This window comes from Dermacentor albipictus, chromosome 10, assembly GCF_038994185.2.
Source record: "Dermacentor albipictus isolate Rhodes 1998 colony chromosome 10, USDA_Dalb.pri_finalv2, whole genome shotgun sequence".
Classification (NCBI taxonomy): Eukaryota; Metazoa; Arthropoda; class Arachnida; order Ixodida; family Ixodidae; genus Dermacentor; species Dermacentor albipictus.
Genome location: NC_091830.1, coordinates 17,400,385 through 17,425,686, shown reverse-complemented (window position 1 = coordinate 17,425,686; position 25,302 = coordinate 17,400,385). Strand labels below are relative to the sequence as shown.

The 25,302-nt window shown below is 47.0% G+C and overlaps 2 protein-coding genes across 9 annotated transcripts in view; one reads left to right on the top strand and one right to left on the bottom strand.

The window, feature by feature from the left end:
- LOC139050285 (venom metalloproteinase antarease-like TtrivMP_A) overlaps positions 1 to 17,806 on the bottom strand; it is a 33,949-nt gene extending 16,143 nt beyond the window's left edge. The window contains exons 1-3 of one of the 2 annotated variants that reach the window (XM_070526503.1): positions 17,558 to 17,806; positions 3,116 to 3,288; positions 832 to 924 (exon numbers count right to left, since the gene is read on the bottom strand). In XM_070526503.1, the coding sequence (XP_070382604.1) occupies positions 832 to 924; positions 3,116 to 3,288; positions 17,558 to 17,603 (312 nt within the window). In that variant the 5' untranslated portion in view covers positions 17,604 to 17,806. Of the gene's footprint in view, positions 1 to 831; positions 925 to 3,115; positions 3,289 to 14,173; positions 14,486 to 17,557 lie in introns of those variants that run through there. The other variant, XM_070526502.1, reaches the window with a different exon arrangement.
- LOC139050283 (calcium permeable stress-gated cation channel 1-like) overlaps positions 1 to 25,302 on the top strand; it is a 148,374-nt gene that overhangs the window by 60,891 nt on the left and 62,181 nt on the right. For 6 of the 7 annotated variants that reach the window (XM_070526499.1, XM_070526498.1, XM_070526500.1 and 3 more), the window contains one exon: positions 22,935 to 23,124. In XM_070526499.1, the coding sequence (XP_070382600.1) occupies positions 22,935 to 23,124 (190 nt within the window). Of the gene's footprint in view, positions 1 to 21,174; positions 21,248 to 22,934; positions 23,125 to 25,302 lie in introns of those variants that run through there. The other variant, XM_070526497.1, reaches the window with a different exon arrangement.

The window sequence follows — 25,302 nt, the reverse complement described above, 5'->3', positions numbered from 1 at the left end:
GCTGGGAAGAATTTGTAACGAAATGCACAGAAACTGTAACATCAAAACAAATGTCAAGACACCACACTCTAATCTTACTACAGTCAAGGGTAAAGATCATTAAGTGTTTGTAGTAGCCCTGCAAATAGGAATGTAATACAACACCTGGAGGAGAAATCTTAAGCTTTTTTGCTTAGCACGCACGTTTATAAGCCATTTGTTCGTGTTGTGCCTGACTAGTATGTGTCGCTGATGAGACACCAATTTATTTAAGCCTGATTTCGTACGCAAAGCAAGAGCATCGCTTGAGGAAGATAAATCGGGAAAGACAAGCCATGACAGTATGCGGGAGGTCGGCATCCGCAGTAGCGTGTGTAGATGTTTTTAAACACGCATTCCAACAATTACATAATATTGAATTTCTATCAAGTGCAAACGAGATTTAAAGATGCCTAGTACCGAAAACAAGAAGAGTAGTGAATTAGCAGTAAATGCAAGAGAAATGCGTTAGCAGTACGTCGAACCTCTCTCGGATCCATTATTTGACCCGCATTCCCCACATTTCAAGGTGTTCACCAGCTGAATATATATATATATATATATATATATATATATATATATTTATTTATTTATTTATTTATTTATTTATACATACGCGATCGTATTCTAGCTTCACTTTTACGACCTGACCGGCTTCCCACACTTCACAAACATAATACCCGTTTCCATTTTCACTCTCGTAATGCCAAGACATTAAAACACGCACGTAAAAAGTATCGGCACGTGTGCAATAGCTAAAGCAAGAACGAAAGCCCAACAATGGCGCATAGAAATTGTCAATGTTGTACGCACCATATGGACGCCGTACTCATCTCTGGTCACAGCCACTGTGGCAATGTTGTCTTCGTCTTCGAACAGGTCCTTTTCGATGTCTTCGCCGTTGTACTGCACGGTATATCCAGAGTCAGAGAGAGAGAGAGAGAGTAAAACTTTATTAATGTAAATAAAACAAGGCACGATGATTGGAGCCCGTATTCCAGGGCCCCACTGGCACGAGCGGCTCGCTGGGCTTGGTCCAGAAGAGCCAACTGGCTCTCCCGACCCTCGTCCGCAAGCCATGCCTCCCACTGCCTATTCCTCACTAGTGGATGTTCGTGTAATATGGGACTGTCTATGTGCGGAGGCCTCCTGGGACACTCCCATGTGATGTGTTTTAGTGTGGGTGTGTCTGTGCACCACGGGCACTCGTGAGATAATCTCGTGCGAATTAACTATGGCTGAGTGAATCTCGCGGTCCCTGATGGTCGTCTTTCCCGCAATATTGTGGCGCACTTTAGTAGGGCGAAAGACTTCCTCCTGGGGTCGAAAAAGGTGTTGTCCGACATTATCGAAAAAAAATAGACCATCTGGCGTTGTGGCACCAAAATTCAATGGCATCAAGATCGATGTTGCCACCGACGACCATTGGTGGCAGTCGAACCCTGGACTTTGGTGGGACCAAAATTCGATGGCACTAAAATTGATGTTGGCACCATTGATGGTCGAACGCACGACCATTGGTGTTAGTTTAGCTGAAATTAATGAATTGAATTTTTTTCCTAGCGTGTGCACAGAGAGAGGAATCTGTTGTGATTGAATATATGAGAGTTCCGCCTCAGTCGAAGTTGTGTCCAGCTGCTGAGCATTGGGGAAGGGAATGAAGGGCCAAAAGAGGAAGAGAGAAAAGTTGTAGAAAAGACAAAGGCGAAAATGTTTGCTTGAATGAGCCCGATGGGGTGTTATACTCCAGCGGCGACTGCGTAGGGCGCGGCTGAGCGCAGCCACCCGGGTCCTATCTTCAAAGCGTTCTGCTATGGGGACAGAGTCTAGGCGCACCGAGAGCTGATCGCTTTGTTTGAGCCGTGCTCTCGCCGCATAGTTTGCGTTGAAGCGAGAGGCAGCAAGAAGGTCAGTTCTCTCGGTGCAGCTGCCACTCTTCCTAACGCCAGCATTTTGTCAGCGAGTGTCCACGGTCAGCACCGCACATCTTTTGAGATGTTTGCCTGTGCGCGCGTGACACCATGCTTGTTAATTTAGTTAATGAGCCCACTAAACCTATATAGTTACTTAACCCAACTGTGTTAATGAGTTGATGAGCTTATACGGCCGATATTCTTACTTCGTATAGCTGTCTAATAATTTGCTTTGCCAATCGATGCTTCACCTTTCGGCTGAAGCTACAGCATATTTTTTTTTTTGCAGGTGCGGCATTAGAATATGTCAGGGATTTACATGTATTTACAGTTGCACCGTACTTGTCTTGCATACAGTGGTTATCGTTCTATTTGAATTCCTATACTCGTCGCTAAATGGTCCTGTAGCATGTAGGCAACTCGATGATGTATCGCTTCGCACAGATCGTACTGTCCTTACCTTGATCGCACAATTATTTTAAGTCAGAAGAAAGAAGGTGCGAACGGCGCCTCGTGTAATAGTTCCAGCAATACTATCAACATTGTAGGAATAGCGACACTTCATTCGCTCTATGACCGGCCACCGTGGTGGTGTAGCGCCTATTGTGTTGCGCTGCTAGGTACGCGGTCGCATTTCAAGTGGAGACCAAATGAAAAAAAAAGCGCCCGTGCGCCGTGCATTGAGTGATTTTTCTGCGATATAATGACCCAACCACGGAAAGTAGATTGTAAGTTCTGGCGTCAGATAATACGTTCCGGCACTTAAGTTCAGGCACGAAAACTAGGATGGAGAACATTCCCCTTCATTTTCTTCATTAGCTTTTCTTGCCGCCCGCATTGCCGAAAATAGAATCTTGAAGGGATATTATACTATTCTAAACTTACTCAGTACTTGAGATAGGACTTCTTGTTGACCTTGTTGGCACGGGTTTATTTTGGAAAGAAATGACAGAATCGAAAACGACCCATTGTCTTATGTTATGGGTCGTCTTCTATTGTGCCATACTTTCCAAGATGAATGTAGTGTTCCTCTTTTCTGTCCCTTTGGGTGCCTTCTTAGTGTTTCTGATGTTTTAGTAAACTCTCTCTTGACGCTGCCGGTGGCTTCCGGGCCAGCTACATACGTATCTTGGACCGCTACTACATCCGGGAATCTGGGAGATTTCTTGTGTGCGTGTACGTACAACGTGCGTGACGGTCTTTCCATCTTTTTCCGTGAGGACTCGCAATTCGGGCGCCGCGACCGATGCTTTCCGAAGGCTCAGCGTCAGTTGGTCGTGCACCCGCATGACCATCGCTCCGTCTGAAGACCGTTCCTCGAGGAGCCGAGGGTAGACGAGCCTTGGTTCCTCCAAACCTGCATAAAAAGGTGGATCGGGCAACTCCACTGCCTATCAGCGGTCGCGCCCTGGTGGGGCAAAGGTTGAAGAAAACTGTAGAGTAGACTGCTGTAAAGAAGGCTGTAGAAGAGGCTGTAGAGTAGATAAGAAAACTGCATACTGCTATAAAGTATGCTGTAGAGTATAGAAGAAAACTTTAGAGTAGACTGCTGTAAAGCGGGCTATAGAGTAGAGAAGAAAAACTGTAGAGGCAGTCTGCTGTAAAACAGGCTGTAGAGTAGAGAAGAAAAACTGTAGACTGCTCTAAAAGTATGCTGTAGAGCAGACAGCTGTAAAGCAGGCTGCAGAATAGGCTGTAAAGTAGAGAAGGAAACTGTAGACTGCTGTAAAGTATGCTGTAGGATACAGGAGAAAACTGCAGAGTAGTCTGCTGTAAAGCAGGCTGTAGAATAGGCTGTAGAGTAGAGAAGCAAAGTGTAGACTGCTGTAAAGTATGCCCTAGAGTAGAGAAGAAAACTGTAGAGCTAGACTGCTGTAAAGCAGGCGGCAAATTAGGCTGTAGAGTATAGAAGAAAACTGTAGATTGCTGCAAAGTAGGCTGTAGAGTAGAGAATAAAACTGTAGAGTAGGTTCAAAACAGGCGTATCTTGACGGATGGCCTCAAGAGTGGCATGAAAAGAGCACGCTACAGGGCAGTCCATGCGTGCTATGATGCCCCCTGGTGGTTGCTGTCTCTTTTAAACTGAGCACGATTGCTAGCATGTCGCAGCATCCATCCACAAATAAAAGAGAACGTAGTTGTCTTTCCCAAAGCCTTTGCTTTTAAAGATAGCAGTGGAAATGGGAATTAATCTGTGGTCAAGAATAGTAAAAAGCGGATTTTGGTAAATTGATGGCAGAAATTTTGAAGGAATACAGAACCAAAGAAAAATTATCTTTTTAGCGCTATAAGTACTGTAAGTGTGGATGTTTCGCATAACACAACAGAAATTAAATAAATCACTGGCTTTGGTGAACCAGCGACCAGCCAATTTTAAAAAGGATGCTGGTACACGCCGTTCATTCATCCATCTTGTTGTTTGCTCACGCATCAATAGGAGCTGTCTAAATCGGCGCCCCAGTGACGGTGGCCACTTTGAGTAGCCGAAGCACATCCCGAAGGTTATGGTTTTTTGCAGAGTGCATGCTCCGAAAGTGACTGCGGAGCATGAATCACGTCATACGCGCCATGTCTTGGACATCACCTATTAGACACAGAAGAAAGGTAAAGATGACGAACTGGTTGGCACCGGCCATAACGTCCGTTTGAACGGGCGTGCACATAAGCTCTGTTCATCCATCCATCCTCAACTTTACCATGAACTCTCCATCAGGCTTTGGGCTTCACGCAAGCACATTGTCATACTGTTAATACTATCGCTGATCACTGAGAACGGGAGCTTTATTGCGTGAAGTCGTTGTCATTGTTGTTCTCCTGAGTGGTTGTAGCGCAAGGAAGTCATCCTGTCGCATTCTGTCGGCACACTCGAGAGTAGGGAACGCAGTATTCATCTACTGAGCCTGCGCGCACTCTCATGCAGATCATCTTTGTCGTCACCATCGTGGTTCGATGAAGGTAGGGGCGCGACAATATAAGCAACTCTAGCCTCCTGAGTCCCCGCTATGGGGATTTGTCCAATATAATGGACATTAAGAAATAAGACAGCACTTCTGTCACAAGGCTTTCATGCTCATGAAACCGCACTGTCCAACCTATTGGACACCTGCTTGCGCCATCTATGCAGCATTGATGAAAATACATCGTTGAAATTCCTGCCGAAAAAGCTTCACAATGGCGGCATTCAGCGGCGCGGCGTTTTACGGCAGCTGCCGGAGAAGTAAGCACTGTTTCTCGTATTTCTACCTGCTTTCAGGGCATATCTTTGATTTTATAATAAAGTTAATACAACAGCATAACCGCAGAATACGAAATTTAAATTTTTGGCGCGCTTACTTTTTTTCACGCTTCCTTTGATTTCGCGTGTCCATTATGTTGGACGCTAGGACTCAACCCGGTTATTTAGACCGCGCTTTTGAGATGGCCTTGTTATGAACAGCAGGCGAATACTGTTGGCATTTAGCGGCTTGTGGACGAAATCTCGTCTCTTTTTTTTCTTTAGGGGACCGGCCTCGCGTGTCTGATGAATTAAGCGGATAACTTTTCTTTTTTTCAATCCATGGCTAGGACCCGCAAGACACCTGTCGCAGGTGGTCTCGTAAGGAACAGAACATATCGATGTTTCTCGACCAGATATTGTGCGCATGTACAACGTCAACATGGGGGGTGTTGACAAGGCAGACCAAATGATAAGTTACTACAGGATAAAAGCACGCGTCAACAAGTGGACAGTCAGGGCCATCTTTCACCTCTTCTACATTGCCCTCAGCAACTTCTGGGTGCAGTACACGCGGGACATACGCTCCCTAAAGAAACAGCAGAAAGAAATACTAAAATTTATGCAGTTCCGCCAATCTGTTGCTGAGACTCTCGTGGCTCAAGGGAAGAAGCAGGATGAAACGAAGAGTGAGAACAAAGCCGAGTGGCATCCGCCATCAAGGCAGGCTCGACTGTCTCCTCGAGAACCCCCAAAAAAGAGCACTACCCACTGCTCAATGCTGGCTGACACTGCAAACGCTGCCCGTTGCAGACTACATGGCTGCGACATGGAAACAAATCTTTTTCACCAAATGTTGGCTCTTCTTCGGCATCACCCAGGAAAAAAAAGTGTTTTGAAATTGCCCACAGGAAGTGAACACAAGAGCAAAATTTTTGTTGAGCAGAGGAATGCTCTTTTTTGTACTTTATTCACTACTTTGCCTTTCGAGTTATTAAAATATTTTTGCACACGAGTTTGAGCGAAATATCTGCGGTATGACATTACGTGCGCGCTGGGTGAAAAAGACCGGGTAGCATCCCAGTGTCCAATATATTGGACATCGCGCTGAGCTGAAACTATCAGGGCTGTTAAAAAAATATTTAACACTTTTCATCTTCATGCACCTACTGACTTATTCTGAAAGTTCGGAAAAAATCTGTGCACCCAAATGCATCCCGGGTCTCAGGAGGCTAGAGGAGATGAAATCGGTAGCCACAAGGGCGCCGCCATGTTTCTACTCTGTACAGGTGTGCAGACGCAGACGACGAGATGTGATCCTCCAGACGAGAATGCACAATCAACGTGATCCCGAGCCTTCCTCAGTGTAGTGGCGGCACGCCTTTTAGCACACCGAAAATTTTACATCCAAATGTTCCAAATGCCGACCTTACCTTTTTAAAAGATATATGGAATGGACCTTACACGTCGTCCACACGTACGTTCTATGCGTGAATGCTTGTCTTTGCATAACATTTTGAATATATTTTTGGCGTTTTTCAAAAATGAGTCGTACCAACATGACGCCGTCTTTGCGATTGCCATTCTTCCTCTATAGTTAGGCCGTTAGGTCGAAGCACATGGCCTCTTGACAACAACTGCTGGACTTTGTTTTAATGTCGTAAGATGGCGGCTAGTACTTCTCGTGGAGACGTATCGTGTCGAATGCCAGTGTGTCCGAGCTCACAAATAACGTCGCCGTTCGTCGTGGCGAGCACATATGTCTCGCTTACGCCTCAGGTTTCTGTGTACGGCCGTCGCACGGCCCACTGCTGTCCGTTCTCCTCCCCCCCCCCAATGAAAAAAATATAATGAAGTCTTTAAACTAATATCGGCGAAATGGCAGCGTCCGGACAGAGATTGCTCAGAAGCAGATGGAAGAGGCGAAAGGCCTGTGAAATTAATGAAACCTTTCAGGTATGGAAACAGAATGGCACGTGCAACGGTATACCATCATCACTCGCCTTAACGGGAAGGCCATCGCAGATATGCGCAAATCCAGGCAACTCGTGCGCCACAAAGCGAATATGTTGAGAGGGTTCTTACAGCCTTCTGAAGTCTTAGGTATCTGGTTTGCGACTGCCTGAAATATACTTTATTGCCCTTATTCCGAATATATAAAATTCAGTTGTGAATGCCACGGTCTTACTGTGTGTTCCTTGCAGCGATTGCAATTGTACGCAACGATCACCTGTGGCAGGCAGCATAATTCTTGTCGTTGAGCTGGAATAGTCTAAGAAGCGCACATTACTATCGCTAGAAATCGAAACACGTATTCGACTAAATAACGAAAATGCACTAATTAACTTCTTAATTGTTTACGCACATATTGCAATTTACAAATGGTAGCCGGTGAGCGTGGAAGACGTATCCACTTCAAGGGAACTTCCAGAATGACACTAGTTTCTATAATATTATTTCCCAAAATGTGGGATAAAGGGCACGGGCGTTCCATTTACTTTTGTGCTTCAATGCATAAAAGAGCGTTTTGTTAAGAAAGTGGAAGAAAGGTGGATTTTTATGGCGAATTTGATCACGCATACCTCCAAACTGGTGTCATTCCGGAAATTTATTCCGAGTGTATGCGCCTTGCAACCTCACTGACTACAATTCGTAATTTGTCCTGTGCGCCGCAAATAATTAATTCACAAGTTAATTAGGTATTTTTTGTTACCCAGTTGAATATGTGTTTCGATTTCCCGTGCAAGTAATGTCCGCCTCTGAATAATCCGGCTCAAAGACTAGGACTATGTTATCTGCCACGGGCGACTTAAAAAAAAATTGGGAAAACTTAAAAATAATAACCTCGTATAGATGCTCCAAGCGAATATCTGCCGTCGTAGTTGGGGTCAATGTCAAACTCGCCTTGAGCTACCGTATAAAGTGGATAAGACCGCGACCGTCCCACAATGCCGTAGGTGGGAGGAAAAACGCGCAAGGGCGAACTGAGAAGGATGGTGACTTGAAGCGCGCCATCTCCTCGCGCGCGGAATGCAGGGGGAAGGGGAGGGAGAGGAGCGGGGGAGATGAGCGAGCTCAAGGAGAGGAGCAGGGGAGGGGGGGGGGGTTAGCGCACGTCTCCTGTTCACGCCGGTCGTGGCTGCGCATGACTTGCTCTGTCTTGGAGGTAACACCTGGCGGGTGCAAAGATAAGGCGACGCTAGATGGCTGATGGCTTCGCGTGCACTGTGTTCTCGAGCGCTTAGTTCACGTTGAAACGAGAGGCAACTCGACGGGGAAATTGCTCTGTTGCTACTGCCTATCTTCGTCAAGCCAGCGTTGTGACAGCGAGAGCTCGTGGTCGACGAGTGAATACCTATTCATAGTTGCGCGAACGTGACACCGTGCTTGTTAATTTAATTAGTCTGCGAATGCTCACTGCAGTATATACGGCCGATAAAACTGAGAACGTTGGTTCGTGTAGTTGTCTAATACTTTGCTGTCTGATATATCATAATAAAATGGCTATACACGAAAGTAAGCGTAATAACCCTATCAACCACCTCTAAACGGGATCGTCGCACCCTACACAAGTCACCGAACACATATTCTATACTAAAGTAAACAGATATTCTTTCTTCCTTCGGTCAGGTAACAACTGGAACAATCTGCCGCCCGTAGATATAGAGAGTGCAGATGTTAATTCATTCGCTCGGGGCGTTGCTTGCACAATCTTAGGGTAGTGTTCCGATTTATTTTCTATTGCAGTATGCTTTGTTTTGATCCTGCACTGAAGGACGACATTTTAGGTGCGACTGTGATCTGCCATCACCATATTATATGAGCATGACCTTGTGTACTTGTACTAGATTGTTTTTGACATTGGTATCATTCTCGGTGGCATACGTCGGCGCTTTTGCACTTGGGAGTAACCTTATGCACTTCTTATATCTCGTATTCGACATTATGTTTCTATGCAGTACTTGTATCTGTTTCTTCACCACTCACTATACTATATAAGCGACACCCTCTCTGATGTAGTATTCGTTTAGTCGTTTTCTTCTGGACACCTCGTAGTTTCATACGGAACCATTCTGCTGTCAATTATTTTGCTACTTTTAGTTCTACACTGTGTATATTCTTTAGGTGACTTTAATCTTGTGCACTATGTCTCTTTTAAGGTATCACTCACTCGTGCCTTTATGATCAAAAATAACGTGCAGCACGAAGGACAAGGACTGCGAGAGACGACGTACACAGCGCTGCCTTCCAAAAATATTTTATTGCGTTGCCACATCGTGTGTATGAAATGTTACGTGTGGAAAGACACAGACGAGAGATGCTGTTTACACGCTATTTACACTGGAGCCAGGCAGCCAGGCTGACACTCGCTCGTGCCAAGGGCACCAACCAACTTCTTCGTCGTTCTCGCGGCGGCTCGTCTCTTGAGCATCACTCAATCATATCGTAATATTACCCCCCCCCCCCCCGGCGGCAAAAGCACTGTCACGGTGCTGGTAAATATCCAAGGTGCATGGAGAGTTGTAGGGCTTGAGTCGGGCAACGTGGACAATGTCACTGGTTGTCACAGCGGAGGACGTCGTGGGCGTGTCTAGAACGATTTCATAGGTGACATCGGTCACTTTGCGTACCACGCGATATGGGCCCGTGTAACAGGAAAGCAGTTTTTCACAAAGGCCGACTTTACGCGATGGTGACCAAAGCAACACGAGGGCGCCGGGCATAAAATGGGCGTCACGGTGACGGAGGTCGTAGCGTTGTTTCTGCTTGTCTTGAGTCACTTGTAGACGAGCGCGCGCAAGTTGGCGAGCATGGTCAGCATGGGCGATTGCATCACGGGCATAATCGCTAGTTGAAGCTGTGGCGGACGGAAGCACAGTGTCCAGTGGTAGCGTCGGTTCGCGGCCATACAAGAGGTAAAACGGGGAAAAGCCAGCAGTTTCGAGACGGGAAGAGTTATATGCAAAGGTAATGTAAGGTAGAGCCAGGTCCCAGTCACGGTGGTCGTCTGAAACGTATTTGGATAGCATGTCTGTAAGGGTCCGGTTCAAACGCTCAGTGAGGCCGTTCGTTTGGGGGTGGTAGGAGGTGGTAAATTTATGCTGTATTGAGCAGACACGCATGATGTCGGCAATGACTTTCGCCAAAAAGGTGCGGCCGCTGTCTGTAAGCAATTTACGCGGAGCACCATGCATCAATATGATATCATGTAGCAGGAAGTCCGCAACATCAGTTGCACAACTGGTCGGAAGAGCATGGGTTACGGCGTAGCGGGTCGCGTAGTCCACCGCGACTGCAACCCACTTGTTTCCTGATGTAGATTCCGGAAATGGGCCTAGAAGGTCCAAGCCGACACGATGGAAGGGCTCGGCAGGGATGTCGAGCGGCTGCAGGTAACCTGCGGGGAGCTGGGAAGGCTTCTTGCGTCATTGGCAAAGTTCGCAAGCGGCGACGTAACGTCGTACGGAACGGGCAAGGCCCGGCCAGAAAAAACGGCGACGTACACGGTCATAGGTTCGAGATACGCCGAGGTGTCCTGCCGTTGGTGCGTCGTGAAGCTCTTCTATAACGGTGGAGCGGAGGCGTTTAGGTACTACAAGCAGAAACTCAGAGCCGTCTGGATGAAGGTTACGACGGTACAGAGTACCGTCGCGGAGGACGAAGAAGCGTAGAGTAGCATCGGCCGGAGAGTGTTCAAAACGCTTGATGAGTGCTCTGATGTAGGCGTCATGGCGTTGCTCGTCAGCGAAATGAAGCAGCTGGGATACAGATAATACGCAAGAAGCACTGGCAATATTGGAGGAGTCAGAGTCGTCAACAGGGCAACGCGACAAACTGTCAGCGTCTTGGTGCAGGCGGCCAGACTTGTACACCATGGAATATGAAAATTCCTGTAGCCTCAAAGCCCATCGACCAAGCCGGCCTGTAGGATCTTTTAGCGATGAGAGCCAGCAAAGAGCATGATGGTCAGTGACTACGGAAAAAGGGTGACCGTAAAGGTAAGGACGGAACTTTGCAACCGCCCAGACAACAGCAAGGCATTCGCGTTCCGTAATGGAACAGTTGCGCTCCGATGGTGCTAGGAGGCGGCTCGCATAAGCAATAACACGATCCTTGCCACGCTGACGCTGGGCTAAGACGGCACCTACGCCATGACCGCTGGCATCTGTACGTAATTCTGTAGGGGCATCAGGGTCGAAGTGGGCGAGAATGGGTGGTGAGGTTAGAAGAGTGACAAGACGAGAGAAGGCGGCGGCTTCTGCAGTACCCCACGAGAATTGTACGCCTTTCTTCAAAAGATTAGTTAGGGGCCTTGCAATTGTCGCAAAATCTGGAACAAAACGATGAAAGTACGAGCACAGCCCTACAAAACGTCGAACGTCTGCGGCTGTCTTCGGAACCGGAAACTCTCGGACATCGCGAGTTTTGTCGGGATCAGGCTGTACTCCGGAAGCGTCAACTAGATGGCCCAGAAAAGTAATTTGTCGGTGGCCAAAACGACATTTGGATGAGTTAAGTTGCAGCTTCGCCTGGCGAAATACATCAAATATAGTTGTGAGACGCTCAAGGTGAATGTCGAACGTTGGCGAGAAGACGATGACGTCGTCGAGGTAGCAGAGGCATGTGGACCATTTGAAACCTTGGAGCAAGGAGTCCATCATACGCTCATAGGTGGCAGGGGCGTTGCATAATCCAAACGGCATTACATTAAATTGGTATAGGCCATCAGGTGTGATGAACGCGGTTTTTTCTTTGTCCATATCGTCAACAGCCATCTGCCAATATTCCGAACGAAGATCAATAGACGAGAAATATCTGGAACCGTGCAGGCAGTCAAGGGCGTCGTCTATACGTGGGAGCGGGTAGACGTCCTTTTTTGTAATGCTGTTCAGGTGACGGTAGTCTACACAGAAACGCCACGTGCCGTCCTACTTCTTAACCAACACCACAGGTGACGCCCAGGGACTCGATGAAGGCTCAATGATGTTTTTATCAAGCATTTTGTTCACTTCATCTTGAATTACTCGGCGTTCCGACACAGAAACTCGGTACGGTCGTCGGTGAATAGGCACAGCATCGCCAGCAAGAATGCAATGCTTGACCGCGAGCGTCTGGCCTAAAGGGCGATCGTCGAAGTCGAAAATATCGCGGTAGGACGATAATACTTCGCAAAGGTCTTTAGCCTGCGTAGAGGACAGGTCCGTCGCAACCATTTTCTTTATGTTGGGATCGACGCCCGAGGCTGGCGCGATGGGCATGCTAAGGTCGCGAGAACCACCGGTCGGTAACGCTGCCACGTATTGGTCGCCGAGACAATCAATGGTGGCAAGGCAAATACCTTGCGGTAGAATTTGCTTTGCCAATCCAAAGTTACTGACAGGCATGCGAGTGTGGTTCGCAGTAATAGTAACTATACTGTGAGGCACGGTGACGTCATACTGTATTGGGATGTCGGGCAGAGGAGTGACGAGGTACTCGCCATCAGGAACTGGTTGGAAAGACAACAGTTCAATGTAGGCTATGGACTTTGGCGCCAGGCGAAGAAAGCCGGTGGAGCGTAATCGGCAGTGGGGTGCGTCAGAAGGTTCTGCGAGCATCGGCAACTCGAGGCGAAGGGTACTGGAAAAGCAGTCAATAAGGGCAGAATGGGCGGAGAGAAAATCTAGGCCGAGAATAAGGTCGTGGGGGCAATGAGCAATGACGGGGAAGAGGACAGGAGTGTGGCGGCCGGCGATGCTGACACGTGCCGTACACATGCCGATGACAGGCACAGTACCACCATCCGCAACGCGGACGACGCGTGCCGACGCTGGGGTGTGGAGCTTGTTCAGTCGTCGTCAGAAGGCAGCACTCATAATAGAAAGATGTGCTCCTGTATCGATGAGTGCCGTGACAGGATAGCCGTCAACGTCAACGTCAAGAAGGTTTCGGTTAGTAGGTAACGTGAGCAGAGGATTTGAGGGCAGGGTCGACAACGCAGCTTCACCCTCAGAAGCTACAGTGCCTAGTTTTCCGGCTGCGTGCGGGAGGCGATAGGCGGCGAAGAAAAGCGGCGGGGTTGGGGCGAACGAGACTGGTGGCGCCGAGGTGAGGGCGAGTGGCTGTAGCGAAGGTTCGGAGCAGGGACATCAGTGGTAGTAGGTTCACGGCGGGTGGCATAGGGTACAGAAGGTCCAAAGGTGCGGAAATAAGTGGGGGCGTAAGTCCGAGGAGGTGGTGGCCATCGGTTGCGGCAGTGACGGGCGACGTGGCCGATGCGACAGCAGTGGAAGCAGATCGGCCTGTCATCAGGTGTACGCCATTCGGACGGGCTGCGGCGAGATGTGGCAGAAAAGGACTGCCGGGGACGAGGAGGGCCGCTAGATAAATGGGGAACCCTGGGTCGAGATGTGGAACACATGGTGTTCAGACCCATGTTTTCACATTCTTGTCTGACGACAGCCTGAATCGTCGCAATGGTGGTTGCTGGCGGATCGGGAGGCGGCGTGGAGAAGAGGCTGGCAAACAGGCGGCCTCGAGTTCGCGGCGAACAATACGGGTGACGTCGTCAAAGGTGGTGGTCTGACGTCGTCGACCCTCACATGTCGACGTAGCAGCAGTGTTGGGTAGGCGCGCAATGTGGTGTGAGATACGACGGCTCTTAGCCTGTTCAAGTCAACGGCATTCTTTTATAATGGCGTCGATAGTCGACACGTTGCCGAAAACAAGCAAATTGAAAGCGTCGTTGGCGATGTCTTTTAGCACATGTGCGACTTTATCTGCTTCGGACAAATGATCGTCAGCTTTACGGCATAGAGCCAGGACATCGAGGATGTAGGAAACGTATGGCTCTGTAGGTGACTGAACACGAGACGCAAGAGCCTTTCTCGCGGTAGCCTTGCGCCCAATGGGGTCGCCGAACAGTTCCCGTAGTTCTTCTTTGAAACTGTCCCAACTGGTTATTTCGTCATCGTGTGTTTGGTGCCGCACGCGTGGGGTGCCACCGAGATAAAAGATGGCATTGGCGAGCATAATCGTTGGGTCTCACCTGTTATTAGCGCTGGCATGTTCATAGAGCTTGATCCAGTCGTCGACATCCTGTCCCTCCAGGCCAGAGAACACACCTGGGTCACGATGTGGGGCAACCGTGACGAGTGGAGCAGTCGGACAAGCCGAAGCCGTTGCGGAGGCGGGCTCATCACCGGGAGGCATGGTGACAAGCTCGGTGTGCCGATCACTTCGGAGTTCCGTGGTGAGGACGGGGATCGCTGACCTCCACCAGAAATGTTACGTGTGGAAAGACACAGACGAGAGTTGCTATTTACACGCTATTTCCACTGGACCCAGGCAGCCAGGCTGACACTCGCTCGTGCCAAGGAAACCGACCAACTTCTTCATCGTTCTCGCGGTGGCTCGTCTCTTGAGCATCGCTCAATCATATCGTAATAATATATACAAGAGAGGGCATGCTCAGAAAATGAAAGGCAGTCTCAAGGGGTGTTCTAACAGCAAGTCACTGTATTAAGAGCATTGTCTCTTGAAAAAAAAAACTAACATTACGATTTCTATCTGTTTAGATACGTGACTTCACTAGGGGTCAGCGTGATAGAGGGGGCCCTAATGCACAAACTACCAAGTTTTCTGATGAAATCAGCTTCCACAATTTCCCGGGTGAGCTGTAAGCTGTGTCTCGCTAAAACTTCAGCGGAACAGCTTCTGAGGCGCACAAAATGTGATGAGCCCGCTTAGTCAAGGAACCAGCTGGCTGAAAGACGCAGGTTTGCAGTGCTACTGTATGTGCATGATGTCTCCTATAGGCTAAAGAAAATTTGGCAGTGTGCAGGAATCACAGTCGTTTTCTCAGCCCCGGAAAAGTTGGCAAGGCTCTGTAAGCGTGTAAACGCGCCTACATCAGATCGTAGTTGTCCCTTTGTCGGGCACAGAAAAAGTTTTGTGACGTGCACAACGAATGTAGTCCACCATGTTCCCCTGTCTTGCGGCAGTAAATATGTTGGACAGACAGGCAGGTGCTTAAAAGATCGTCTAAGGGAGCACTGTAAGAACGTCCACAGCACTGTACAAGGCCACTTGGGCATCCATTGCCGGGATTCCAATCTGGATGCCTGAGTTAAGGCATGAACTAGGGTGGTTGCTTGGGCTAGTTGGTAATTCATGATCAAAAATAACGTACAGCGCGAAGGACAAGGAGTGCGAGAGACGACATACACAGCGCTGACTTCCAACATTATTTTATTTCGTTGCCCCCTCTTGTACATATATATATATATATATATATATATATATATATATATATATATATATATATATATATATATACACACACGATGTGGCAACGAAATAAAATAATGTTGGAAGTCAGCGCTGTGTATGTCGTCTCTCGCACTCCTTGTCCTTCGCGCTGTACGTTATTTTTGATCATGAATTACCAACTAGCCCAAGCAACCACCCTAGTTCATGCCTTAACTCAGGCATCCAGATTGGCAGCACAAATAAATAAATAAATAAATAAATAAATAAATAAATAAATAAATGTCCCAACCCAAGTTCTGGCGTGTATAAAGAACGCCGGGTGAATGGCTGAGTGTTAATTTCCATCACCTCTCTCTGCGGGCAACTTTACGCAGACTGGACTCGAGACCGTTCACCGAGTCAAAGATACTCGGACCGTGGCCACACCCGTCACTGGCTCGAACAGCGATTCGTGCGCTAGTGCGGTACTTGAAGTGCACGGGCTTAACAGACCGCTTAGAGTGTCCTTATGTATGGTGTCCCTCCCACACGTACTCAGTGCTTACTCTCTCCCTTTCTTCCCCTTTCTATTCCCCTTTCTCCCACCCCCAGTGTAGGGTAGCAAACCGGATGCTGTTCTGGTTGACCTCCCTGCCTTTCCTACCCTTGTTTTCTCTCTCTCTCCATGAACGAGAGTGGTGCGTCCAATAAGATAAAGTCGTGAATGAAACTCGGCACCTAGCTCGTGCGTAGCAACAGAACATGGTACGCGCCGAGAAATCACGGCGCCCCATTCGCAATGTTTAAAGTTTGTCTTAGCTAAAAAAAATATTTGCACCACCGAAATAATGTGACAGGGAGAGGACTAACAGCACCACGTTTTTGTAGCGATGCCGCTGGCGATACCATTACTTTTCGATCTATTTTCGTGCTTCGTCGGTGATCAAAGCGACGCATTTGTGCAAAGCGCAAAAGACGAGGGCCGAAGGAAGGACATAAGAACATGGTTTACATGATTCCCCTGACTTGCGGAAAGAAATACGTTGGCCAACCAGGCAGATGTTTAAATGAGCGAGTGAAAGAGCATGTTTACAGTTTTTTACGCCGCCGTGCAAGGTCATATCGGCATTCACTGCACAGACTGCCATTGTGACCCTGAATTTTAAAAGTGTGTCGTGATCTCCAAACACCGAGAAAAGCTTACACTTGAAATCATGTTTGAATCATGTAGGTGAAATCATAGAGGCTGACAAGATACAGCGGCTGAGTGACGTTTGAATCAGCATGCTGTCTATTGCCCTCACCAAAAACGAAATCAAGTACCTGACTGTGATGCACCAGGGTTTCATGTGTGGCATAATGCAAAAGTTGTTTTTTGTTACGTTTGCTCCTGTATATAGTTCTGGTGATTTCGCAAATAAAGAACAGTTAAAGTCAGCGCCTGTGTTGTGTTCTTCAATCAGTCCTCGCCTTTTGCGCTGCGCAAACATGTCGTTATTGAATAACCAACTCGGCCAAGCTTCTACCTTATCAAGGCGACGCGCCGGCCGAGCTATGAATGAGATCGGCCAGCCTTGAACGGTGGGTGATCGGTGAAAGGTGAGTGGCACAGAATAGATCGAACGGCATCAATATACAAAATTGCGGCGCAGCTATTCAAGTATATACTGTTGTACATCGAATGTACACAAATGGGGATGTAGGCTCCCTTAGAGCGAGCTATTCGAAGAAAAAGACACAAGACAGAAGCACCGTAAGCATACTTTTTGAACAAAATCAATAGATGTTAAGAAACCTAATAATAAAGGCGTACCATGCGTACCCGCATCAAGCAATGGAAGGGCACAGACTCATCGCAATAAAAACACGCGCTCGCACGTATCTGAATGACTAATTTTTCAAGTAGCTGCAAGAGCAAACACAAGAATTCGCCAACCAATAAATTTAAATAATTTCGTTGCAGTCCACAAGGAAATTCGGTGAGTCACTCAAAACACATCTCCTGAATCAATGACGCACTCACGTGCTTAAAGGAATAACCTTATTACAGGCACAATGTTCTTCTCAAAGTAAAATCACTAACATGATAGAATTGAAAAATCACGTGGCATTGTGTTGTGCAAATTAAAAGATAGCGCAATCGCGAAAATAGAGCACTATGTCACTACTGATGTCGTCTTACCGTTCGCGGAGAAGATGCAAAGAAGGAACACGCCAGAGAAATACATCGTGTTCTCCGCCTCAGAGTCCGTCGATCTTTGGCACTTCTGAAGACGAGACTGCTGCACGTTTTAAGAAATTGTCAAGTGGCCTTGGCCATCGGCAGAACGCCCAGCTTAAGGTCGTTGCTTGCATCGGCAATATCTCTATTGCCAGATTTTGCCATTTGGGAATCGGAGCTGGAGCATGTCGGCTGAACAAAACGCCCAACGCAAAATATCTTGCGTTGCTAGCTTTCTATAATCACTGCCGAGTGAATGACCTTGAGTGTGTTCGAAAGAGAGCAGCTGCAGCATCGTCGAAAGAGCGGCACCCGTGCCTATCACAATGAATACTGGTCAAGAAGCACGTGTCGTAGGCAAAATGCATAATTGTAATGTACTTTCAAAGCTTACTAATTTAAACTGAAAAAAAAACTGAGAGTAATTTAGCAGTCATTTCTGTATTCTAGAACCCTCTAATACATTGACATTCCACCTGGACTTAATGATGATGACGATCGATAATTTATAATTGCACTCCCTTTAGATCAGGGTCCTTTTAAATTCCCAAGCATACATAACCTAGATACATTTTGCTATATATATAACTATCTAGCATTCTAACTATCTCGAACTTATCCTTTAATGTTACCTATGACAGTGGTGTTCCCGTATCCATATCTTTCCGGCTGTTTGTATCACCAAGATGCCAGTTATTTGTCGCTGCTGTACACCGTTGATCGTGTCATTTTCATATCATATTTGACCCCTATCACTTCTCGAATTGAAACCACGCAGAACTTGACAGGAATATGGAGGCTTCATTTGATGAAACGAGGTGGAATAAAGGATGCCTAAGGATGGTGGCAACGTTGCGTTTTGTGGCAGCTGTTTCGTGAGAAACGATCGAAGAAAAGCAAAACGACTTTAGCCGAACTTCAATTGGTTTGCATGAAACAGTAATGCTGTTTTTTTTTGGACAATCTTTTCTTTAACGTTAATTGAGTCAGAAGGCTTCGGTAACTCAAGCCATGCGCATATTCGTGCTTTTTTTATATACGTCAATGAGTCAATACAAGCTTTAACTTTTGGTTTCAGCACTACTCGTGGGTGTCATTACATCTGTGTCCTGTCTTATGCGCGCTGTTTTATGTCTTTTTTTTATTGATATGATAGAAGGAGATGTTGGCGCACAGTTTAAGGCGCCGGCTACTCCTCATCTCTTGACGTAAAAACGTTTACAGCGCAAACACATGCAACCACAAAGTAAGGGACAGGACACAAGCGCTTGTGTCTGTCCCTTACTTTGTGGTTGCATGTGTTTGCGCTGTAAACGTTTTTATGTCAAGTATGCACCAACTCGCCCAGAAAGAAGTTTTAATGAAGTACCTCATCTCTTGAGTGGTTCCGTCATACATCGTACAGGGTTCTAGGTTACATATCAAATAGTCTTTTCACGCAACCATCAGGACTTATCACGCAACGTTTCCACAGGAAGACTATGACGTAAGGAATACATGGTACATACAATATACAATGTAAATGTCTCCACACTTATGTAGATGAAAGTCTCAAAAGTACAAAAGATATTGTCGCCAAATAACACATTGTCTAGTCAGCGGGTGGTACATACATCGTGTAAATACATTATCACATACAGTCACAACAGAACAGTCAACATAACATAATTCACAAACAGATGGATATATACAGTGGCAATGAAATGAAGGGAACAATGAAAGCGCTAATAACGTCCAGCAATGCCGCTGTCTTCAAGAAAAGTCTTTAGTGTTTTTAAAGCACTCTTCTGCAAGGCCGTTGTTGGCCAAGGGCCCAAACGTTTCCTTAAACTGAAAGGTCTGCGGTCTAATTTAATTAGCGCTGATTTAAGTCGGCTTCTTGGTGTGTCGTGATGTGGGCAATCTAGAAGGACGTGATACATATCTTCGTCTACAAATCCACAATCACATTCAGGGGTTTTCGCACGGCCAATTCTGTGTAAGAAATGCTTTGTGTAGGCAGTGCCTAGCCTTAATCGATGAATAAGGGTTTCCGTAGTAGGCGAGCATGCCTTCCTATAAGGAACTGCATATACAAACATGTAGAAATATACGTCGTTGATTCTCTTTAATATTAGTCCGAAAAGCAGTTCTTTGTACTGGTCACAAGGGTGGGAAGTAAAAGTTGTTTATTTGGAAGAACATCTTCATGCGTGACTGCCTTTCCCGTGGAGTGTCGCGTAATGGCTATTTAGTATGCTGTATATTTCAGTCCCGAAAATTTTGTATGGCTTAAAAGAGTAAATATGAAAGTAGCGACATCCTCGGGCAGGAGTTATAAAATTTAACAGCCGCTTTTACTGTTTACTTGTAACGGTACCTGCAGTGGAGATATGACAAATGCGTGAACGCTGTCTAAGCGTCTTAAGACACAGGTGGCGAGTATCGTATCGCGTACACATGACATGATGACACCTTGTATCTGTATCCCGCATACTTATCATATGAGTATTGTGTTTGTGTATAATAATATCATCTCAAGTTATCTTTGCGCATCCCTGTCTGTGAATGGCGACATCTACTCTCGCCTACGACTTGTGCTTCACGCGACAAGTTCTTTGGAATAATATAGTCAATAACATAACATCTGTTATAAGCAACTCTAGGGGTTGAATAGTGTAGCAATATAACCAGGACAGACTGCATGGATAATCATAAAGCATGCATATATATATATATATATAGATATATATATATATATATATATATATATATATATATGCAGAGACTCATGGCGACGCCGACGGCGCAAATTTGCGTGTTGTGTCCATATAATTGTTATCGCAGTAATAGAGCGACTTGATAGTCGAGAGCCTGCACTATGAAGGTGTCTTACAGAGAAACACAACGCGACGCCACCACCAGCCATACACAGCTTCAGGTTCCACAAAGCTCCTCCGCTGTGATAGCATGCGCGTCTCAAAGAGATCCCCTTTGATGAGCACCACCATGTGTCCGCTTCTGCACATGGTGGAGTCTACTACCCGTCATCCTCTCTCTTTCACTTCCCTCTCCTGTGACGACGCTTCGGCGTGCTTCCTCAAGGGTTGTAGAATAAGCGTAATTTTCTTCCTACACATCACTATCATCATCAAAGAGCAAGTTGACATTCTGCAATGAACAGGTCCCGCAACTCGTTTGCGACATTGTGTGCTTACCATTGCATCGGCCTAGAAAGTCCGGCCGCTGACAACGAAAACGGGTGGTAAAGCCAAAGTTATACGCTTTAATAAAGCGCAAATAACTTTAACCTTTTATTCAGCTTGCTTTCAGCGGCACTACATACCTTCCCGTGCGTGCACCCACGTGTGGATCTTCCGAATTCTTCAACAACGTTCAAGGACAGGCCGAACTGGTGCAATGGATTTCCAAAGCCCTCCTCCTCAGAAAAAAAATAGCCCCGACAATTCGGTCAAAAGATTGTCAATTGTTTGCAAAATCATGCCTGCAGTGTGCTTTCTTCCTTTATCAGAAATTATCGGTCAGTGCTATCGTCAATCGTCAGCTCAAGCACGCGCCACGTTCTAATGAGAAAGAAGAAGGAATTCCGCCCGCCAAGGTAGGCACCTGCCCCGAGCTCCTCCTGCTTTCGAGCCAGCAATTAGTCTTCAGGTGAGCGGACATCATTTCTGAGACTCTCTCCTCTTGGTAATCTTGCTTAGCGGCGTTTGTACAAGTCCGACAGCAGACGGTCGAGCAGGCTTCGTTGACCGATATTTTTGCCTGTAGGCTTCATGTGAGTGCCATGTCATGATGTGTCGAGTTTAACGGCATTTTCGCATGCCTGACAGTGGGAGGTCGAGCAGGACGTCATGGCGTTAAGAGCGAAAACATCGCTCGCTATGGGACAAGAAAGGAAAACGCCATGCCAAGTCGTGTTCGTGTAGATGTCACATCGGTTTAGCGGAACAGCCTTTGTACAGGCCTGAGAGTAAAAGGTCGAATATGTTCTTGGACGTGAAAAGTTCATGCGGGTTGGATCGAGTTTAACATCATTTGCACAGAACAGATAGAAAAAAAAACAGATCTGATAGTCCGTCATGCTTGCCTGTCTGGTTTCCGCAAGCTCATTATCAGGTTGGGTCAAGTTTAGCTACGTTTAGGAGCGCAGGACAGGTGAAGTAGGCTTGATGGTCCTGAACTGCTGCTTTTGTGGTTAATGCATGCGTCATTTCGGGGTGAATGAAGTTTAGCGGTGTTTGCACTGTCCCGACAGCAAAAGGCTAGAGTAGGCTTAAAGCATCAGCGTGCTCGCCGGTTGGTTTCATGGAAATTTCATATCGGGTTGAGTCGAGCAGGTACCTTGTACTTTGGGCGAACATCCCTGCGAGGGTTTGTCAGTGTCGGCTAAGTGACCAAAATTAAATTAAATTATTGGGTTTCACGTGCCTAAACCACTTTTTGATTATGAGGCACGCCGTAATGTGGGACTTCGGAAATTTGGACCACCTGGGGTTGTTTAACGTGCACCTAAATTAATGTGTTTTCGCATTTCGCCCCCATCGAAATGCGGCCACCGTGGCCAGGATTCGATCCCGCGACCTCGCGCTTAACAGCACAACACCACTAAGCAACCACGGCGGGTGGCTAAGTGGCCAGGTCGACAAGCTGGCGTGAACTGATTTATGTGACTTGCTTTTCAGGATGTGTAACACATTCATAAATTGTTTAGCAATCGAGAAGCTTTTGACCCTGTCCGTTAGCGCAGGGTTCGAGTACATGTATTCTGAAGTCGGGATGATGTCGTGCAGCACTAGAGAGCTGCTACATTCTAGCACCCTATGCTGTCAAATATTTTTTTTTGCGTGAACTAGCCGGGGCGCAGCTTAATGCTACACATCGGCGATCTCAGAAACAAGACGACATACGTAAGGCAGTGCGTCAGCGCAGCCACGTACCGTGTTTCTCTCTGTATGTTGTCCTGGTCGACCCGTGAATTGTTAGCTTAAAGCATAATGCCCTTTCATTCCTCGAGGTCTTCTGCCTAATTATTTTGACATTAAAAGGGCGCTGTTTCTATTTTATTTGCAGTGACTGCTTATCTGTTGTCGCTTGGCAGTCCCCGGAACCTCCAAAACACTATAGACTTCCTATTATTTTGATGGTATCGCTTACTTAGCCCACTTTCCAAGGCTATAGACAAGCTCACTCGACTATACTGTACTTCTTAGAGACTGAACAGCGCAGCCGTCATTGTGAGGCACGCTTGTAGAGAGATTTCATAGCAGCACATTGAGACGAGCATGCCTAACAGCTTGCGATTGTTTGAGTTTGATCAGCCTTTCTTTTTCTTTCACAGCCATCGACTAAGCATTTTTCGCGACTCGAAGATGACTCACAAGCCTTGGCAAAGCGACGAGTTCGTCCTCTTCGAGGAGAGGCAGGCGATCAAGTGCAAGTTCTTCAAGAAGGGCAACTTCACCGTCACGCTTGCTCCCGGCTACCAGGGCATTCCCGAGAACCTCGTCATCAACCTCGTCATGTGGGTGGTGAGTGAAGCGTTCTTCCTCGGGAGCACTCGTCCTGCCCAGCCCGAAAAAAAATACTGATTTTCAAGCGGCTGTTCTTGTCCCGTCACCCGGTGTTTCTTTGCTTGGCGCTATCATTCTCGGCTGTAAACATGACATACCAACTTGGCCAATTCGGTAGCCTTTTTATTTAATCTTGAAGTAGAGTACTCGGGACCTAGTTGTGAAAGACTCGGATGCAGTAACCTTGTTGTGACATTCCCGGATGTAGTAACCTCCTCGTTACAATAACCCCACTGGTGACGATAGAATCGCGTGATTCCCATGCAAAGAAACCCTGATATATTGAACCACAAATATTGCTAAATTCGGTATACTAATTTATTAAAGCAATGAACGAGGCTAGTTGATGGACGTTCATGATTATATTGCGCTTAGTGTTACACTGACGAACGGAAAGGACAGGAAGCGGACGTACGTAGCCCAAACTACCAACTGTTTAATACTGTTAAAGAACGCTCTTATATACAAGGAGATATGGCGCGGGGAGGGGGTGGGGAGATATAGAAAGATATGACAAAGGGACGACATGTGATCATACTTTGGCCCAGCCATACATCGTTCATTGGCACTCGTTAGCCCTGGCAAACTCGACCTCAGCTTCGATAAGCGCTATGGACGGAGTGCTTACGCACATCTCTTTTTCTTTAGCTATCGCAAGTGCCTGCCATAGTTCTTGTTCCGTTGAAATGTGCGTAAGCACTCCGTCCATCGCGCTTATCGAAGCTGAGGTCGAGTTTGCCAGGGCGAAAGGGTGCAAGTAAACGAAGTATCTCTGGCCCAAAGTATGATCACATGTCGTCTCCTTGTCCTATCTTTTTATATCTACCCTCCTCCCCCCCCCCACCCCCGCGCCATATCTCCTTGTATATAAGCGCGTTCTTTAACAGTATTAAACAGTTAGTAGTTTGCGCTACGTACGTCCGCGTCCTGTCCTTTACGTTCGTCAGTGTAACACTACGCGCAATATAATAATGACCGTTATAATAAACTAGTAATAGTAAACTTCGCTCCAATTTCGTCAGCGGGAAATATTTACCGCTCAATTATGTGTAAGCTTGGACCACCAACATATATTTAATACATTCCGCCCCCATTTGAATGAAGCCGCCCCGGCGTTGAATCAAATCGTTCAGCTTTTAAGCACTAGTATCGATCATAGCTGGGCTGGTTACCTTGCTTCAATTTTTGTCGACAGCTGTCAAAATAACGTTGATCATGATTATATAATTTAAAGGACAATTACAAACAGGACGCAAGCCGCCATGTTGTACCACGCCATTTGTAACATGACGCCTGGTATCGCAGTTACACGTAAACTGATCGCAGTAATATTTGTTATAACGGGTTAGGCGTAAGGGCATCGCCTGACATCCTGATGCACATCGTCGACGACCCCTGGCTTCGCTGTCGCCTATGCATTGATCCTGCAAAACTTACAATGATTGGTGTCACCCCCCCCCCCACCCCCCAATCTGTCTCGGAGAAAAAAACTAAGGGCTCTTCACGTAACATTGCAAATCAAAGAAACCGAGCGATAACAAGTTCAGGTCTTTTTTTTTTTTCAGACGGTGTTGTTCAACGAGCTCTTGCTTATCACTTTGTGTGGCCGTCGACTAACTTGTGCTATCAAGACGCAGATGTACTACAAGTCATGACGAAGCGTCTAATTGCTGCCGCGTTGTACGGTGTGGGTCAACGTGAAATGAAGCGCCACATATCGCTATACGAAGTTCGCGCGGCGACCACTAGGAGCCGCCACTGGCGTCCGTCGCAGTGGTAATATTTCGGCGGTAGAGAAGTCCACCTCGAATTGCGAAATGTGGTGCTTGACGGCGGAGCGCACGAGAAACCGGTGGTGCTACAGGATTCTTCAGAAGGTTCAGAAAAGTGGCTATCCGTGGGTCCTTCTACTGCTCTGAAGCCAAGTCGGCGATGGGCAAAGGTAACAGAGCGAACGTCAGGGGTGAAACGCTGTCGACGTCGGGTGGCATCGGCGAACGTGATAAATCGTTGGCGTCAGAATTTTTGCGACCGGAGTGGCAGACAACCCGGATGTTGTGTTCCTGTAGACGTAGGGCCCATCGTGCGAGTTTGTCCAGACGACACGGGCAGACGACACTGCCAGAGTGTATCACT